The 19948-nt window shown below is 35.7% G+C and overlaps 1 protein-coding gene across 4 annotated transcripts in view; it reads left to right on the forward strand.

Moving 5' to 3' along the window:
* The window catches only part of LOC118271685 (uncharacterized), a 256520-nt gene that overhangs the window by 222977 nt on the left and 13595 nt on the right, over window positions 1-19948 (forward strand). For 2 of the 4 annotated variants that reach the window (XM_050693579.1, XM_050693582.1), the window contains exons 5-23: window positions 1742-1831; window positions 1919-2083; window positions 6378-6482; window positions 12325-12390; window positions 13906-14035; window positions 14597-14783; window positions 15085-15197; window positions 15284-15423; window positions 15508-16149; window positions 16239-16433; window positions 16665-16805; window positions 17065-17232; window positions 17303-17386; window positions 17461-17611; window positions 17686-18217; window positions 18284-18588; window positions 18678-18884; window positions 18961-19621; window positions 19757-19883. In XM_050693579.1, coding sequence (XP_050549536.1) covers window positions 1742-1831; window positions 1919-2083; window positions 6378-6482; window positions 12325-12390; window positions 13906-14035; window positions 14597-14783; window positions 15085-15197; window positions 15284-15423; window positions 15508-16149; window positions 16239-16433; window positions 16665-16805; window positions 17065-17232; window positions 17303-17386; window positions 17461-17611; window positions 17686-18217; window positions 18284-18588; window positions 18678-18884; window positions 18961-19621; window positions 19757-19883 — 4209 coding nt within the window. The remainder of the gene's footprint in view (window positions 1-1741; window positions 1832-1918; window positions 2084-6377; window positions 6483-12324; window positions 12391-13905; window positions 14036-14596; window positions 14784-15084; window positions 15198-15283; window positions 15424-15507; window positions 16150-16238; window positions 16434-16664; window positions 16806-17064; window positions 17233-17302; window positions 17387-17460; window positions 17612-17685; window positions 18218-18283; window positions 18589-18677; window positions 18885-18960; window positions 19622-19756; window positions 19884-19948) is intronic. The other 2 variants (XM_050693580.1, XM_050693581.1) reach the window with 2 other exon arrangements.

Genomic DNA, 19948 nt, shown 5'->3' on the forward strand with positions numbered 1-19948 from the left:
AAGAATAACTTAATTGTATTGTTACTTAGACACTTTGTTGTCGGTGTATTAATTAATATTAAATCATATGATCAGATAGCAAATATCATTCATATCATAGTATTAATTCTAGTATCTCTCAGCTCGATTCGCCGAGATATGATAACAAAGCCTTTTGCTATTAACATAAGGTATAGGGCAATGATACAATATTATTTTTTGCAAAAGCATTGCGTTTAATATCGTCATAAATATACAATTATGAACTTATCAACATACTAAAACTGAATAGCTATTGAACCATCAATGAAAGTCATTAGCAGAAAATAAAGATGTCGTCTTACCGACCACTAGAGACCCTAATATCGGCATCTTAAGTTGATTTAGACGATAAATGACCTCCTTTTACTGGAGGCAAAGGTAACAAATTGAGCATTTTATTATTCTGCACCCTTGTAATCGTATTGGGTCCAAGTGGAGGTCACTGGCCACTTTTATATTTACCCTGGCTTCACTTTCTAGCGTATCTATTTTGTTAAGCTGCTTTTTGTAATAAGTTAAGAGGTGTTTTGTGTATACTTCTGTTTGGGCTTAATACAGAAAGAAATACCTCACTTACTCTGGTGGATTTTTTGAATTCCGTAAATGAAACCCCCTCATATTGGAGTTGAGCCCAATATTTCTGATCTGGAAACATAAAATACCATTTGAGTCCAGGATTGTATATTTACGCAACAGAGAGTAAAGTTCCCTAAAAAAAGGAGGATCCTACGACCAGGCGAGGAGATCATGCCTGGCGGGCGTTCTGCTCAACTGCTGTTCGTTGGGATTTCCTATCCATGTTTATTCGCATGTAAACTTCATATGTGCGATGTAGGATTTATGACGTCATCCGTTGATTTGATCATCGATCGACTTCTGTCATCTGTCACTTGTTATATGTCGCCACAGTTTACAATTTGGTTTACAATGTATACTGCTTTTTCAAAGACAGCAAAATGTGGTTTAAAATACAGAACTTGGACCCAGAATTCCGTAGAACCTAACAGAAAAAAAAATAAATTAGATTTTGTTGAAACTTAGCGCAATGGTCGTTGATAATGTAGTTCATTTGTTGCTACCCTCATTTCGCAAAGAAAATAATGAAGCTTTCTAGAAACAACAAGAAACAATATCCTTTCTTATTTCGGTAGTTTAGTTGCCTTTCTGGGCAATTAAGCAACTAAAATCCTTACGAAATCAAGGTTTATATTTATTTTATTCAGGCAGTCGTTTCGTTCTATTTGTATAATAATTTGTGCGCACAGTTTTATTGATACGACTAGCAGTTGTCCGCAGTTTTGTTGCTAAGGAAAGAAGAAGTATTAATGCGATGTTTTCAGCAAACCACAACAGTTTTTTTTATTATTATAAAAATGACATTTAATGGTAGTAGTAACAACAACTATTTGATGGATACATTTCTTTGGAGGACATCCGAAGCGGAAATATCTTTGTTTTGATTTATTAATATTACTTACTTACTATTTTAATTAATCACTTGAAATGAGGAACAATACCTACATTAGAATAAAATAATGCATATTATCTATCAACATTATTTTCATCTTACTACTATTATATACAAATGGTGACCAAAAATGGCCTCCGGACGAAAACAATTATTAAATGAAATCTAAAGTCACTACTGTTTAAAGCTTAAATTTAGTTGACCAAACACATATATTATGATACTCCAATTCTATATCATATTTTGTTACAGAGCATCATTTCTATCCGTGTGCGTCAGGCGGCGTGTGCCCTCAGATGAGAATCTCAACACCGATTATGCACCAATACAGAGGTATCCCAGGTATGTACGAATCACCACGAACCACTCACACATTCCTCTTAAGTCAGCACCACCCAACGAGTATTTTAAAGAGGTTCCTGTTCCAAGGTTCGGCCAACCAACGCCAGCACCGCCCGAACTATGTGCCTACGACGCCGATCTGGAGTGCTCATACTTCCGCAGACGTCCACGGTCTGTGTGCAGCCAACCTGACCCCAAACGCTACACCTGGATGCCTGAGGATGAAGACTTCACCCGGATGGAGTGGCCACAGTCAGTACTGTTATTCCTAACAATCGAAATTTTATACTCTCAAACTCCCATCACTATGATGACCAGATTCCATGAGTATGATTAATGAACTTTGACTTTGACCAAAAAAGATGTTACGGCTTAATATTAAAAGCATCAATTACTTCCCTCTTAAAGTTAATTGATGCTTTAGAGGAAATTCCAGATCATTCATTAAGGACTGAAATTGCAAACATAATTTAATAAATAGAACAATCTTAATGGGTTTCAACGAGGAAGAAATATCTGAACAAGCAGAAATCCTTATGTATCGATCCTTCTATTTTTGGGCCCAAACAAATGTCTTCCACCTTGAGAGCAAAACCTCTGAAATTTACATAAACGTGGAGGAAAGAATGATTCATTGTCTTCGCGACTCCTTGCATAATTGATTTCGAGGTTCCAATCATTAAAAATCCAGAACCGAACGAGATCGTTCAAGAAAATTATTAATGAATATTGTTTTCGAAATATAAATCTGGAAAACAATTTGCCGACCAGTAAGGGAATAACCGCATTATTGCATTTGGCTGAAATAAGAAGAGAAATTATTGCGGAAGAGTTGTATTTCCCTTTTTGTTATTACAATATTATTTTTTATTTTCATTTATATTAGGTTCTTAGTAGAGAAGTTTATAAAATATTCACAGCAAAATCTTTAATAATATCGTAACATTAAGTAACTTCTTCCTATCACCCATATATTTCGGCAATAAATCTTACAAAAAAGGGTGTTGAGAGATTCTGAGCTAAAGCCCCGTCTTCCGTAAAAAGGCAACTCATATTTAATTCAAAAGTTAAAGGATAAAAGTAACGAATGATTAATGTTTTAGTATCCTTATTTGCCAAGCTTTTAGACAAGAACAAGATACTTGACTTCCCTTTTCACTGTCTCGACATTTTTATTTCATTTAATTAGCGGATTGAAACATCATCTGTTGCAAAATTATTAATGGTTGGTTAGGAGATCCGATTACTGTTTAAAATTACTTGTTCAACGTTCGTTGCAGTAAGTATTACTTTCTTTAAGAGCTATGTCTGTAACTCTTGTTATTTGGTGAATTTCCATATTTCGAATTTTGTCACGCAAAGAAACTTCGAGCATAACTGTCCTCATCGCTCGCTGGGCGTCTTTCTAAAATGCCAGCAGTTCGGGACCAAGTCTGGGTACCGTATGTCATCGTTAGAGTCGCGGGGAGCCAGTGGATACAGGTTGCGGCTTGTCGGTCTACGTGGAGCCTTTTTTACAATAGTGGATGTCTTCCAGCTATTGATGATGATGATGAATAGTTTCTTTTGTTCGTACTCCATACACCCAACCAACCAATAAAATACGAGTAGGTACTAGTTCTTAGGTGTTACGTCACGCCTTTTATCCCCAATGGGGTAGACAGAGGTGCACATTACGGCTAGGTGTAGACAACAGTCTCTTGTTATTCAGATTCGTTACCTTTCAGTGAAGTTTGTTCTGCAAAATCTTACCACCTTCCTACAAGTCCTACGCAATATTATAATGTAATTCTAGGCAGGCACTAAGCAAATGGTTCCGTGCTTAATTTTTTCATTCCACTTCTTTAGTATTTTCTCACAATTTACATAAGAAGCTCTTAGGACTTTCTTTCTTGAAGGCAGAACTCTTGTATCAATTGACTTGATAATTCTGACTTCGCTAGGTATTTTATATTATAATATATGTAGTGTGTGTGTTATTTATTTCAGAAACTTGTTGCGGTTATTTGTTTCCGAAAAAGAAGATATCCAATATTAATTGAAGACATAATATTATTGCACGTGAAATGCATAAATAATATTTTACTTAAAAAAATGTATTGACTTTCCTAATAATTAAGTACATTTTGCATATAGAATACACAAATAATTACCAAAACTTAGTGGTAAAAAAGTGATAAAAGTAATCAAGTATATGCCATCTAGGCCAGTGCAGATAGGTTTTGAAACAAAATAAATTTATAGTAGAATGAAACCTATTGGAAATGGAAGAGAATATGCTAAAAATGGAAAAAAATAAAAATTCCACTCCATCCGAGTTCGGGAAGTGGGGGGGAGGGAGGTTTTAAGAGGAAAAATCGGTTTATCGCAATTTTCGGCGAAACTACAAGTTCTATAAAAAAAAGTTCAACGGCAAAGTTGTAGGTAATAAAAAGATCTACAACTTTTGTATTTACACTTTTTTTGTATTACCTCAAAATTTTGTGAAAATCTCAAAAAACTACGATTTCAGTTTTTTATTGCTATCTTCAACAAAAATATATTTTTTTTAACGAAATTTTGTGGAAACGTGCCTTTATATGTACCAAATACATTGTATTTTTTTGGAATTGAAAAATTAATTTTTTTACCAATTATTGATTAAATACCGAAAAATTATCCTAATTTTCAATCGAAAATTCACGCGTCAAAATATCAGATTTTTTATAAAGTTCGGTAGGATTTTTGTTAATTAAAATCTCTTCTTTTCGATAGTGTAAAAAAAAATAAACGTTACTATGGAAAATGTTCTGAAAAAACAGGTGATAGTGAACGGTGGCTGGAGATCGTCGCGCGATCCCCGACGCCCGGAGTGTCTCTGGAGGAGCGAGTGAGACTGGGATGACGTCTCCTCCTTCTGCGAAGCAGTCATGCTAGCAAAGAAGGAGGCGGGGCACGTGAGGGAACGAACCTCCTCACCTCCCGGCCTTCGTGAGAGGTACTCCGGGCGTCGGGGATCGCGCAAAGTACTCTGGCCTCCGTAAGTACGGGTCTGTAGACGGCAAGCAAGGGTAGCTTCCGCCCGAACAGAACTAGACCCGTGCATGCCGCGCATCGCGTTCCGCGCGCGCCTCAAAGAGCCATCAGAATACCTCAGATGGTGTCTAGTATGGCTGATGCCTGATCCGGATCTGCGGACTACCTAGCGGGTTTACCGGGGCTCCAGCTCGAAAAGCAGGACTAGGAACAGGGTAGTTTTTAGTCAGTAATAGTCTGACACTCAATCTCGCCTCATCTAAGGCGAGAGAGGTCATTGGATTGGATTGAATGATTTTGCCACCTTAAAAAATAAAAAAGGTTTATAAATTTTCTTCAAATAAGAATATGTATAAGTATCTACGTATTTAATTAAAACAAAATTCTACATTTTTCTTATAACATTGTAGATGTCTTATCAAATATAAACATTATTAACTTATTTGATTGTTAATTATAGTAGAATGTTTTAATGCATATATATTTTTTAATTGTCAATGTACCATTTAATCTTACGCTACATGAGTTAATTGTAATAAATAGCTCAAAATTGTGCATAATGATGAAAAAAAAATTTTTTGATTCGAGTTTTTTTAGTTTATTGCGTTTTTTCAGAACATTTTCCATAGTAACGTTTATTTTTTTTACACTATCGAAAAGTAGAGATTTCAACGAACAAAAAGCCCACCGAACTTTATAAAAAATCTGATATTTTGACGCGTGAATTTTCGATTGAAAATTAGGATAATTTTTCGGTATTTAATCAATAATTGGTAAAAAAAATAATTTTACAATTCCAAAAAAATACAATGTATTTGATACATATAAAGGCACGTTTTCACAAAATTTCGTTAAAAAATTAATATTTTTGTCGAAGATAACATTAAAAAACCGAAATCGTAGTTTTTTGATTTTTTCACAAAATTTTGAGGTAATACAAAAAAGTGTAAATACAAAAGTTGTAGATCTTTTTATTACCTACAACTTTGCCGTTGAACTTTTTTTATAGGACTTGTAGTTTCGCCGAAAATTGCGATAAACCGATTTTTCCTCTTAAAACCTCCCTCCCCCCCACTTCCCGAACTCGGATGGAGTGGAATTTTTATTTTTTTCCATTTTTAGCATATTCTCTTCCATTTCCAATAGGTTTCATTCTACTATAAATTTCTTTTACTTTTTACCTTTATTAGAGGTATCTGCACTGGCCTAATCAGCAACAATGTCTGCAAAAATTGTTATTTTTATAAAAGACTAGCTATTCCTGCGCGGTTTCACCCGCTTAAAACCTTCCTCAATAAATGAGCTATCCAACACAAAAATAATTATCCAATTTGAACAAGTTGTTCCAAAGATTAGTGCGCACATACATTTTGGCGATTCATTTTCATTTATATTATATAGATTTATCAAAATAAACAAATGGCACCAGCAACAGCAAAAAAAGTTTCTCTACGACCTCACAAAACTAATTTTGAAAAAGTTATAATCTATATGGGTACAAGTCCAATAAATTCAATGATTTATATTACAGATCGGTAATAGAAGATAACGCGGGTTGGCCCCAAAATTATAATGTGGACCAAATCGCGTCAGTCAGCCGAGGAGGCTCGTTGCCTCGGCCACCTTCAATAATTCCGTAAGTACTTTCTATTTTATTTATTCATTTATTTATTTCTGGGGCAACCAATATATGTATAACTAGTTGGCCCGGCAAACTTCGTACCGCCTCAAAGATTTTATTTTTCATCTTTTAAACCTGCCCTGGACTTCCACAAATAATTCAAGACCAATATTTGCCAAATCAGTCCAGCCGTTCTCGAGTTTTAGCGAGACTAAGGAACAGCAATTGATTTTTATATATAAAGATATAGGGCTAATACAATAACAAGCATAGCTACAAGAAGGTATATATTATATGATTGATATATCTAGATATTAAAAAATAAACAAAAAATATGTACCTAACTAAAATATTCCAACATCCTCTCACGCCTTTTATCCCCGAAAGGATAGACAGAGGTACATATTACGGCACGTAATAGCTACAAAAAGGTATATGCATATAAGATAAAAAAAAACTAAAACTATGTAACTAAAATATTGCAACTTGCAATGTCACGCCTTTTATCCCCTAAGAGGGAGAGCAGAGGTGCACATTACGGCACGTAATACCGCTATACAATGTATACTCACTCACACACTCACAATAGGGGGTGAGCCTATTACTGTATAGTGTATCCAATACCAGACCCCGTGCTACTACTGAGAAATTTGTGAAATCCCGAAAAAATCCAGCAATTCTTTGCCCGGCCCCGAAAATCGAACCCGAGACCCCTTGTGCAGCAGTCGCACTGGCAGACCACTCGACCAACGAGGCAGTCTCTCAGTCAACGCTCTTTGCTGCATCAAAATTACCAAGTCTGTTCAAACAAAAAGAGCTACTTTTGCAAGTATTTATGGCTTCAGTCTTCGAGTACCCTTCTTCAGTACTGCAGACTTACCAACTTCAAACTTGGTCTTTGTGTCAATACGTCTTTAGTAAACTACGAGTAGAAATTGTTACTATTTTCAACGGTGCAGTAACTAATAATTTATGTGTCGTGTTCTACAAGTTACATATTTCTGAGAATGTAGATGTAGCTATATTTAAAATGTCGTGATGCTGAAGTTAGTTTTATAAAATGTTTTTTTTTTTTAAGAATAAACGAAAAAAGTAGTACAATTTTCTTAGTGATTGTGATTTCCTTAATTTTTTACATTTTTTAAAAAAAACATTGGGAATCTCTCCTGGGTTGTGGGTGCGTTTACAAACATACAATTTCACGTACACATGACACCCAGGTCCGAAGTAACAATTTTTGGATCACACAAAGAGTTGCTCCTTACGGGAATCGGACCCGCTACACGTCTAAACCAATTGTGCAGTAAAGAGTGTTAAGAAAAATCAAGATATTTCCTCTTAAAGAGTAGGTACAAATTAAAACCTTTAGAAAGTTCAATATCGTTGTAAACGTTATTTTCTTACAAAAATGTTTCACGAGATAACAAGGCAATGTAGCCTTTAGCGACCTTGTTTTTCTTCAATTTCGTTTTTTTTTTCATTTACGCTGTATTTTTCTTTTGAAAAGAATCCTTAGGAGCTAGACTGACTGGAGTATTGTCGTGTTTTTATTAAAGAGTAAAATAAAATAAGATTTTTTCTGTGCCTATATTGTTGCTAGTCTTATTTTTTTTCTTATAAACTGCGATAAAGAGTTTTGGTATGTTTAAGTGATCTTAGTTGTGACACACTGTTTTGTCTGTACCCAAAGCTTTTCACCAGAGATGTGCTACTCGTAAACGTACGTACGTACGTACTACGTTGCTGTGAATGCTTTTGGCTTCTACCAATCATATTCACTGGTACAGACAGCTTAGCACTGATGGGAACGGACTCAGCTAAGCTATGTTTTTTATATTATGGAAAGATGAGTGCTATGAATGTAGCATACTATGGATGGCTTCCCTACTATCGATACTTCGTACACTCGAACTGCGCATCTTATTCACACAGCTATATGCTATATAGAGCTTAATGTCAGTGAAAACGGTCACATAGTTTCACATTTCCGATGGAGAACTACTCTTAGTCATAGTTTTTATTAATATATTGTTTCTTATTATGATTTTCAAATAACATTTTATAAAGGAACATTTTCACCAATTCAGCTAACTTGGTATCACGTTCATGGGTTGCGCTGATCATTCATAACCAGGTGATCCGTCAGCACGTTTATCCCTATTACACAAAAAAAGGTTACAATTCAAGTCTATCATTATTTCCCACAGCAACCAAGCTTCAATAATTTGAAACAAACAACTACTAATTATAAAGATTCATTGATAGATCTTCAGAAACTTTAGACAGCGCTAACCGACTTGATACCGCTGTAAAACAACTTCAACAAGTGATTAAGAATTCCCTTAAAGTTTGTATTGATCTCAATATAAACAGCGAAACAATTTTAGTCTTTCGAAGTCTAGAAGTCAACTGTCTGAGTGACTGACTAAAGTTGGAGCCCTCAACATGCCAATTATATAGAAATAGCCGCAGCCGTTTGTGTTGTTGGTATAAATACAAGGATCCTAGTTTGTATCCCGAGTTAGACATTCGGATAAGTTAACTTTTCTATTTTGGGTTTTGTAGTGTTAGAACTTACTATAACTTTTCTATTTTGGATTTTGTAATATTCTTCTTCTCATTCGTATCACTCTTGACAGAGTGGTCGTGGTCAACACGTAGTGTCTGTGGGTTGTGTGGCAGATGTTGCTCGCCTCACGATGTCCCGCCATCGCTCCCTGTTGGTGGTCAATCTGGTGCACTCGTGCACGGGGTCACCAACCATTGCCTTGACTTGATCGGTCCATCGCATTGGAGATCGTCCACGCGGTCTAGAGCCCTCCACTTTGCCTTGGACAACAAGGCGATCCAAGGAGTCGTTGTCTCGCCTTGAAAAATTTGTAATATTAGCACTGAATAATGTGGATTTTTGCGAAAGCAAATTAATTCCATTCTTCTATCATAACCGACTATTAAGAGAACAAAGGCTACACAGTTTTGTGTTGTGTATTATTGGGGAGATCTATGTATCTCCAGTAAGGATTGGATGGCGACGATTAACTGCCAATAATCGATCTCAATCCAAGATGTCTAGATGGTAATGGTAATGGTAGTAAGTAGATACTTACTAAACACCTCGACAAACATCAACAATGACCTTTAAAAAATAATAGGTTACTTTTAAGTGCATTTATTTGGTCTTTTTAGATGACAAACTATGAAAAAAGCTATACTCTATTTGTACATTAAAAGTTATAAAGTAGCTAGTTGTATACGAGTATACAAAAAATATAGAACGCTTGTCTCATAGAGCGTTCTATTTCTTTTTCATTCTCTTTGTGACGTAACAGGAGCATGTCATGCGTTGTAAGGTCAGGGAAAGGTCAAGTGGTCCACGCTAGAGAAAAAGTACACGATTACATTTCATTTCGAGGGAATGAGAACTTTTTAATATAATTATGTAGACAACTTGTAACGAGCCACTTTGTAAAAATATCTCAAACTTTTTTTTTAAGTTTTTCAGTTTGTTTTTTTTTATAATTAGTGTTTATTATTGATGTCTGTCATTTTTTATGGGATAGACCGGCAAACGATCAGACGGATCACCTGATGGTGAGTAATAGGCCCATGGACACCCGAAACACCAGAGTCGTTACAAGTGCGTTGCTGGCCTTTAGGATTAGGAATTTCAGGATTGTTGGGGATGATTGAGGAAATGGGGGAAAATTGGGCCTCCGGTAACTTCACTCAACGCTAGCGTTATTTCACGTCGGTGTTCTGTGAGGCCGTGGTATCACTCCGGTCGCTCGGCCTATTCGTGCCGAATCATGGCTCTACCACACATGTGATAATGCTAAGAATGCGAGCTATTACCATACGGCTAAATTCTAGGTGAAATCTATAGCGAACTCTTTGATTGATTCGAAAATCTTGTTATCCAGTGAAATCTAAACTCGACCATTGAAAAAGACGTTTTAGTTTTTCACGACCTACCGTTAAAAACGAAGTTAGTGGCAGCTTCCAATTGTTCGCAACTGTTTCTAAACCACACAAAACTATCTATGTATTGGAATAACTCATTTTGTGTTCGAACTATGTACGAGTTTCAATCAGAATTCCGTGTTGTGTTTTGTAGTAAAACTATGCAATTCGGAAGTGTTTGTTGTTTGGTTCGAATGTGGTTTCGTTTTCATTCACTTTTGTATTTAGAAATGAATAGTTTTTCTTCTACGAATTCAACCGCGTACAAATACATTACGTCATTGAACAACTTCTTATAGCACCAAATACGCCAATTGTTTTTGAGTGAGTGAAATTATTTTGACATACTTGCTTGCATTTGTACAACAGAATAAAATATTTGCACAATGCCGTCATAACTGCATAGCAGATAATCACTGGTATACTGATAGAGCACTACAGTCTCTTAATATCAAACACTAGTCACAAATACTAGCTAGGAAACACATTGCATTGTATAGTGCCATAATTTGCACCTCTGCCTACCCCTTCAGAGATTAAAGGCATGACGATGACGACGACGAAACACATTACACTAAAAATAACCCAAAAACAACAAACCAAAAAGATAATCTACTACACAGTAAAACGTAAACAAAACAAATGAATCGCAATACATCATAGTTGTCACATACAACATAATACAATTTCTAGAATGCTCCATTATTCACCTTCCGTAGGCTCACAGGCTTCGGGAAAACTAATGACACTCATGTGGGTTAATATGAGGTAATTACCAGAGCCGCGGTAAGCCGAAACAGTGTCATGAATGTAATGGACAAGGATGGGCCCTGGGTTTTATAAATTGCTGGATATGGCCAACAATGGGGGCTAAATTGGGAAATGTGGTGCCATTGTGGTATTAAAAGCTATTACTGTAAAAGCAGATGTGTGTTATAATGGATAAGGAAGACATGGTACGTGGGGAAGTTAGTTAGTATAGATGATGAAAGTAACAATAGTTAAATGAAGGTTAGGTTATAATAAATATGGCGATTTAGCTATGTTTATATGTAATAGGTATATTTCCACACCATCACATCACATAGTTCCCCATTCTCTGAATTGACAAATACAATAACATATGGGTGCAATCTAAGCAAAATTATTATACGTCTACAAACACTAAGGTAATTTATAGTAGTGTTTTTTGTACAAGAGATTGCTAGTTTAGAAAATTATTATTAAAATATGAAAACTTGATAACGTCACCCAATTTTCCACCAAATGCTGATTCAGTGTCGAGCTCAGGTAAAATTTTCTGCGTGAAAATGTTTAATTTAATATCTTTTTGTCACATCACCAAAAAATGAAGGTCGAGTTTTTAATACTTTTTGATTACGAGGTCTAGGTAATATTTATATAATATCTTCTAAAGGTAAGCGTTCACAGGCCCGCATCGTACGCATTCCGTATGACGTCATAAGTACGCATCTTATTTAGGCATTGCTGATGATGCGGTCCGTACGATGCGGATCAGTGGACGCAGTTGTATAAGTTTATATACAAGACAAACTAAAATCCGTTGCGTGCGATGCGGGCATGTGAATGCGTACCTTAGAGATTCGTCTTCATTTTACATTCACCACTAGCCAATGGCCTATGTTACAAAAACCTATGACCATAAACCACACAATTCCAGACCCAAACTTTATCAAACCAGCACTGTATTACTTTCTGTAGTATTTTATTAATAAGTATTACTTTTCTAACTTCTTACTCGACAAACCACAACTATCATACTTAAACAACACACTTCTAATAAAAACATCCAATTCCACGAAACCTATCTAAATCAACAACAACTTCAGCATATAAATAAATATTATTATATTTATATAGAACCTAATATTTTCAGATGCCCCGCCCACACGCCTATACCGCCGCCGCCCCCGCCACCCCCTCTCACGATACCACCCCACAGGTAAAAATAGACCTAGATCTAGTTCCTATGACAAATAATATTATGTCATCTAACACATGATTGGGATCCTTCCTCGAATAGGAAAACACTTACAAAAACTAGGGTAATAAAAATACAATGTGTTCGGATTCTTATATCGACTTGTATTTATGGTTTTATCAAAATAAGTGAAAAGTACTTTAGATATAGCGTATAAGAATGAAGTTGTAGAAACTTGCTACGTTACATTGCATATCGTAGATAAAACGTCATCCTCTAAACATACCACAGGTAAAAATATAACTAGTTTTAGACCCTATGACATAAATATGATGCCACCCTACGCATGAATGTAAATCCTTCCTCGAATGCGGATGTCAGAATACGGAATTACAACACAGAAATGTCAAAATTACGGGAAACTAGTTTTTTTAAAAACGTTGCCCCATACTAGAATATTATGTCGAGGGCCGTGGGTGCGTTTACAAATATACCGTACAAGTTCCCAGACATGAGAGCAAGACCTGAAACAAAAATTTGTGGATCACAAGAAGACGTGCTTGTTACACACCGTTACGCGGCAGCAGGTTGCACAGCCACCGCTTTCAACGTGCAGTCATAATATATTATCAGTCAATTATATTATGTAGCTTTTTAATACTAATTTAAAAATAGTACCAAAATATCAGATACTCTAATCTAAGATAAACCGTGAGCACCTTCTTACATGATCTAATATATTTAATAATTGGTCTGTATTAACTTATTTCTACTGGATTCCAAAAATATTATTAAGCCTAATATCTGAACTGATCACGAACGCAATACACAATACTATTTGCAAATCTGTTAATCCCAAATCAGTCATCAACTAATGTAATTAGCTACTTACTCGTACTATCTAACGCATCTATTGAATTGAACATATCGCTTTGAGAGACATTTCTATTGAAATCATGTGTTCACTCAGAGCATTAATATACTTTGTAGTAGGTGTATTATTTATTATACCTACCTATATAGGTATTACATATTATGTAGATGTATATTATATATATGTTGGTCTTAACAATGGTTTATAAAGTTCTTTCAATAGTATAGGCTAGTTGAAGTACAGTTTGGTATGTGTTAATATCCAGCGTTAGTACATTGCAACGATTGAAACGTCATCAAATTATTCGATATCCATATTGAGCGCTAATATTTCAATCATTTAAAACATCTCTACATAACATTATTATAATATTATGTATAACCAATCTGCTTGACGTTCTGTATGGTCAAAACAAATAAAAAGTCTTCTAAGTATATTCATTTCCCAATTCATCTACTAAAAATAGACATACGAAAAAAGATTAGGCATCATAAAATTAACCTGAGAATCCAAATTCCAAGAGAAATTTAAAAGCTAAGTCTAATATAATTTTGTTTTTAGAGCCCATTAATATTATTCACATTGAAACACACATTACCATAACATCACTTGAGCACATCTATCCGTTTAAGTCCTTACAAGTTCATAATTTAATTTTCCAGAACAAAACACGTGTCTTTCGCCCGGTCTCACACTCTGACCACATTCGATGACTCCGTGATGCCGGCTGCTGTCAGCGGCAATCGATTCAGAAGAGACTGCGAAAGACTCATCGATGGACGTGTAGTAAAGGTAAGTTAAAATAAAGTGTTACCGACATACTTAAAGTCATTTACGGTGCATTCCAATAACCTACCTATCGGTAGATTTGCCTACCAGCGGTAGAATTTTGACATAAGCTCCATACAAAATGTGTCAAAATTCTACCTCTGGTAGGCAAATCTACCGATCGGTAGGTTATTGGAATGCGCCGTTAAAGGACTTAACTCAGTCCTTAGCAATTGTTTTCGATACAAAATTGTTACTAAGGAATAGTTTAAGTAATCATTAAATGTATCTGAGTATGTATGGTGGATAATGTGTTAGAATTCTTAAAGATGAATAACATTTTAGGTTACTGCTCTATTTGATAATGATAGAATAGGGTGAGTGAAGTCTATGGAGAAGTTTGAGAAGAAGTTAACGATAAAGTTTAGACCCGGGATGCTTGCCTAACAAAGGCTTAGGAACGATGTCATAAAATTGTGATATATCTCAAAGAGTATAATGATACTATTAATTACTTAACCATCTATATTTTGATAGTTATTTGCGAAAACATGAAGCAACTAAAAATATTTTTTTCGTTTACAGCCAGAACCAAAGCCTTATTCAACGCTGCCGGTGATGTTCCAACCGTTCCCGCCGTACCCACAGTTCATCACGCAACCTGCGCCGGCGCCGATCCACTACCCTCCCCCAATAACACCACATCCCACTCACCCACCCCCTCCCGTGCAAAGGCCAACGCAAACAGAACAACCTAAAGTAGTAGTATTAGGTAAGTTTACATTACATTGAAAACACTTATAGAAGTCTTCTTGACTATCAACTTCTAATGAGAAGAGAAGAAGTTATATTTTGAAAAATAGCGTAAAATTATGTGTGTAACCTATTTTGAAATGTAGATCTCCCCTTATATCATGGAATAATACTTGAGAATACAGCATTGACGATATGGCCATAGAAAAGATCTGTTACTAATAAATCTGTTGATTCTCCTAAGGCCACTTAGATGTTCAGACCACACTTCATATTACACCATTAGTTTTAAAATTAAATAATTTGCAATTTCATTTCAGATTCAATAAAGAAAGGAGTTATGAGGACTCAAGCAACACAAACAGAAGTTTGTTTAGGTAGAAAACCTTTGCCACCGAATTATTTATCTTTGAGCCCTCGAACTATAAAAAGGGTAAAGTATAATTTTCTACTAACCTTCATAAGATAAGCTTGGGGTCTGAACTGAATAATAATATGAGCATTTTAATATAATTTCAGGTTAAAATGGTAGCAGCTGGTGTACAAACGAATGGATACACGGTTGGGGTTCGAAGGCTAACAAAATCATTCTCTGAAGTGGGAGGTGATCGATTGGCTGGCCGCGACTCTCCAAGTGAAATTGCTACCACAGTAGAGAGGTAAATTAATATTAATACATGACTATTACAATTAGAAGCAATATAAGTTTGGGTAATATTCAAATCAATACTCATAATTTCCAGTTTCATCACAAGCGACCACGAGAAACTACATAGAACTCAATCAGAAGAACCACCAAGGTCTCCTCGCTCTCCAACCGCTATGATTATGCCTTCATCTCCTCTTCACCGAGGAGACTCCGATGACGTAACATCTTCGTCAGTCAAGTCTGTTGCATCGTCATCACAGATAGACAAATCATCCGAATTAAGCGCTTTGCAAAGACAAGCTCAAGAATACTTTCAACAAAACTTCCAATTTATACACGAAAGTGATAGAGACGATACCATTGATGACGATATAGAAAACCTTGAAAAAAGTATGGCATTAAATCGTAGGAATCTTGAGTACCTTCAACAAGAGATTGCTAAACAAAGCAAAGGTGACAAATCACTCAGATCTATTCTTTCCAAAAGTACCAGCGATGCTTCCCAAAAGACAATAAACTCCTCGCATCCATTTTCGAAAACTTCCACCTTTCAATCGGAACCTTCCACTGAAACTTCTGCAACCACGACTGATGATAGTGAAAAGAATGAAAAGGAAATAATAATAGACTTCGAACCAAGACCTGATGATGAAGCCATACCATTTACAACGCTTCGTAGAAAAAACAGGAGAATGTTGCAGAAAACTTTGTCAGAAGGAGAAATACTACTAGATGTGTAAGTTCCATTTCATTAAGATTCGATATTAGTAATGTATTATATCATTACTTAGATTACTTAATTCAAGCTTTACTTATCTTTTTCAGACGCAAAACCGAAATCCAAACTAACGGTGATGGTATAAAAGACGCTCCCATAGTCATGTCAACGAGTCAAGAAAATATGACGCGAGAAGACCGCGAAAGGGAAGCAATGTATACGCAGTATGTCGGTCAAAATTACAGTCAAACTCCTATAAAAGACGAAGGTATCTTCGGATTTGAACCAGATGGATCTTTCAGGTAATAGAAGCGAGATATGATAGCTTTTTATTATATTGTACATAACTGAATTTAGTAATTTAAACACATAGAAATTAGGACCATTGCACATAACATCCACCGACTGGCATTTTTTTCTGAGCATAGGTCTTTTTAACAGCATTTTCTTCTATTTTCTTACATTCAAAGTATTGGGGCTTACGATTTGAACGCTATGCTTCTATCAGCTCTCATTCATGTTTCTTTCCATAGTTCTTCAGATGGGAATGCACCATATGAAGATTTTCATGAGAAATACATTAGTTACAAGCATGAACCATTTAGAAATCGAAGCGTAAGTTTTGAAGAAAAGACAGAAATTATATTTGACAAGGACGAAATTCCTGAGAGCAGGTATGCACGCATCACAAACTAGCTGTACCAACCATTATGGTTTGCAAAATTAGCAAAGCATCTTGAAATATAGCTTTAGCAGTATTTTGTCACATTTGCCAGTTCTACATAGAACAAAAGCGAAATATCATTAACTCAAATCATTCTTGTATCAGTATGTAATGTCTCAGAGTCAGAATAAAATTATGTGATGAATTTGATAGCCTTTTGAGAACAGTTTTATCAACGGCTTTGTTTTAATTTTATTTATTTCTTTCAGTACCGCAAGGTCGAGCCCAGGATCGCCAGAACCGGTTACCATTGAGGTAGATGTAGACCAAAAAGTAAAACGAGCTGTTATTTCTAACACTGTCACTACTATTTTAACACCTTTGGATAAAGTGTCACCGTGCGCCTCAAATGAATCTTTAACGGTTGACCAAAGCAGGTTCGTAAAATACAAATGATACCTAACAACATAGTTATACAGAATGACACAGAAAATTTACTATTTTTAGGGATCATTCGGATGGAATGTGGAATGAATCACAAACGACTGTTTTGCAAGTTGATTCGGGAACAGAAAATGGCACTGTGATAAGGTAAATCAAGCTTATTTTCTAGTATAGCCAAAATCTATTATAATGCTTTTAAACAATAAACATTATCTTTTCAGCTCATCTGATCTTAGTTCATTGGCTGCATCACCAGGAGCATTAGCATTGTTAACACCGACTTCAAGACGAAAACAACTTCTACTTCTTCAGCATCAACAGCGATCATCTTTAGACACAGACGCGTTAGATGAAGAGTTTGACGCCTCCCAAGTATGAATTCAATTGAAATTAGATTACAATAATTATCTGTTTTGAAACTTATAATGATGTTTATTGTTTAACAGAGTCAGTCGCCGACTTCACCACGCAATAAACTAGACACATCGAGTTCTAGTTCCCAAGCTCGAGCATCACTATCTCCACCTGCGGTCGTTCCAAACATTTCACTACCACTACCTATAACGAAGCAACCAACAATATCAAAATCAATTTCTCAAATAGTACCCCCGAAAGTGAACCACACACCTGCAATTGCCATTACCCACCCAAGCCTAGACCTGGCTGATGTACCATTCAAAAGGACTCCCAGTTTTATAAATAAAAAACGTGAAAGAGCACTAAGTCCTTCTAGAAGAAAGGATTTGCAGAAAAAAGCTCAACAAAAAGAGCCAAATGGCACGATACCACATCAAATAGTGGAGTCTCCATCTGAGCCTCCATTAGCCAAAGCTGCTAGTAGTGAAACTAGCTTAGCTAGAACTGATTCAGGGAAAATTAACACTACTGATGTATCAGAAAGTACAACGACCACTGAAGATTACGTAACAGCCAATTCAGATAGCTCGAAAAAAAGTAATAGCAAAAATCAAAATCAACGTAAGTATTACAACCGTGGAGTTAGAAGTTACTCGCTAGTTTCTTATAAATCTATTTTGCTTATAGATCCAGAAAATAACAAAACACAAGAAGGGTCATCTTTTGAAAGTGCATCAAGTCTTTATTCTTCAACTCGCACTGAAAATATCGCTGAAGATATGGTCCTGCCAAGTTTTTCCCCACCTTTAGAAATCAATGACAACTTTATCGTTCCTGATCTTGCATCGCCCCCGTTACCTCTACCTGATCGGTTACCTAGAGTATCTATGGAAAAAATTGAAGTCAAAGCCGACATCACTCCGACCATTGAACACATCAAGAGAGAAAAGACTGATATTAAAATTAAAGACAATTTACCAAAAGTTTCCAAGGTACGTAGGATAGTAAAACAATAGAAACCTTTAATAATTTTTTATACCAAATCAAACCCATAATGACTGTGCAATGAGTTGTTTTTTAGAGTATGCGTGGCACAATTAGTGGAAAGAGTAGTTCGAGTGGAAGTTATAGTATAGGAGGATCAAATCCGAATGTTACTGAAGATGTTGACGATAAAACGCCCACGGAGAAGATTGTCGAATTACCAGAACGAAGTGATAGTAAAGGAAAGGAAGACAAAACAACTGCTACAGTTCCAGAAAAAGAACAACAAGTACCAAAGATGATGGTAATTGGTAGTTTAGCTTAACTTACATAAATTTAACTAATGAATGGCGTCCTTAACCTTATTGATTTTATTCTAGGGTTCTCTATCTGATGACGAACGAAGTGTGCATTATTCATCATCAGGCTATTACGAAAGTCCCGTAGACGATGACGACGATGGAGGCTTAACTTACAAACATTCACAAAGATATAAATCATCAACCAGACCTAAATCTTGGTTAGCAGATGAGAAACGAAGAAAAAAGAAAGGTTTTACCTTAGAATTTTCTAAATCTTACGATGATTCTGTATCTACATCTCAAGACGATTGGGGCAAAAAACCTAAAGAACAAGATAGTATAAGTCAAAAGTCAGAACGCAGTATCTTCAAACCATCCAATGTTAAGTCTCCACAGGACGAGAAGGCACCTGAAACTAGGAAGAAGAAAACTCACTTTGCAGATAAAGCTAAAAGCGTTCAATCATCACCAAGAGAGCCAGTAGATGTAGAAAAATCTATCAAAGAAAAAAGTATGAAAGAAAAGGAAGGTGAACCCAAACGTCCTGCTGAAAGAGAAAGATATGTTAAGAGAACTAAATTAAAACCTAAAAGTCCAACACAGAGCAAAACAGTTGATGGGAATAGTCATAGTTATAGACCAGTTCATTACGATAGAAGGGAAACTATGGGTTCCAACATGAAGTTACATTTGAACATTCCAACGTCAGACGATTCAAGTGAACAATATAGGAAAGAAGGTAAGTTATACAATTCTTGATTCTTGACTTGACGCGGCTTGTATTTGTGAACGCACTCACATTGGAGAAAATAGAAACCATTTTAATAATCAAATAAATTTTTAATTCTACTTATTAATAATTTTAATTCAACAGGTACAAGCAACGGTAACATATCTCCAAGAAAACATCGGCGATTACGTGACAGTCCAAGAAGGAAAACTGGAAATAATTCTAACAACGCCAAATCTCCTACTACTGCCAATAGTCACGCAGTTTACAGGTTATAACATAAATTCTAATATACAAGTACAATTACACTTTAAAATCATTGTGAAGAATACAAAT

This window comes from Spodoptera frugiperda, chromosome 5, assembly GCF_023101765.2.
Source record: "Spodoptera frugiperda isolate SF20-4 chromosome 5, AGI-APGP_CSIRO_Sfru_2.0, whole genome shotgun sequence".
In the NCBI taxonomy this organism is placed as follows: domain Eukaryota; kingdom Metazoa; phylum Arthropoda; class Insecta; order Lepidoptera; family Noctuidae; genus Spodoptera; species Spodoptera frugiperda.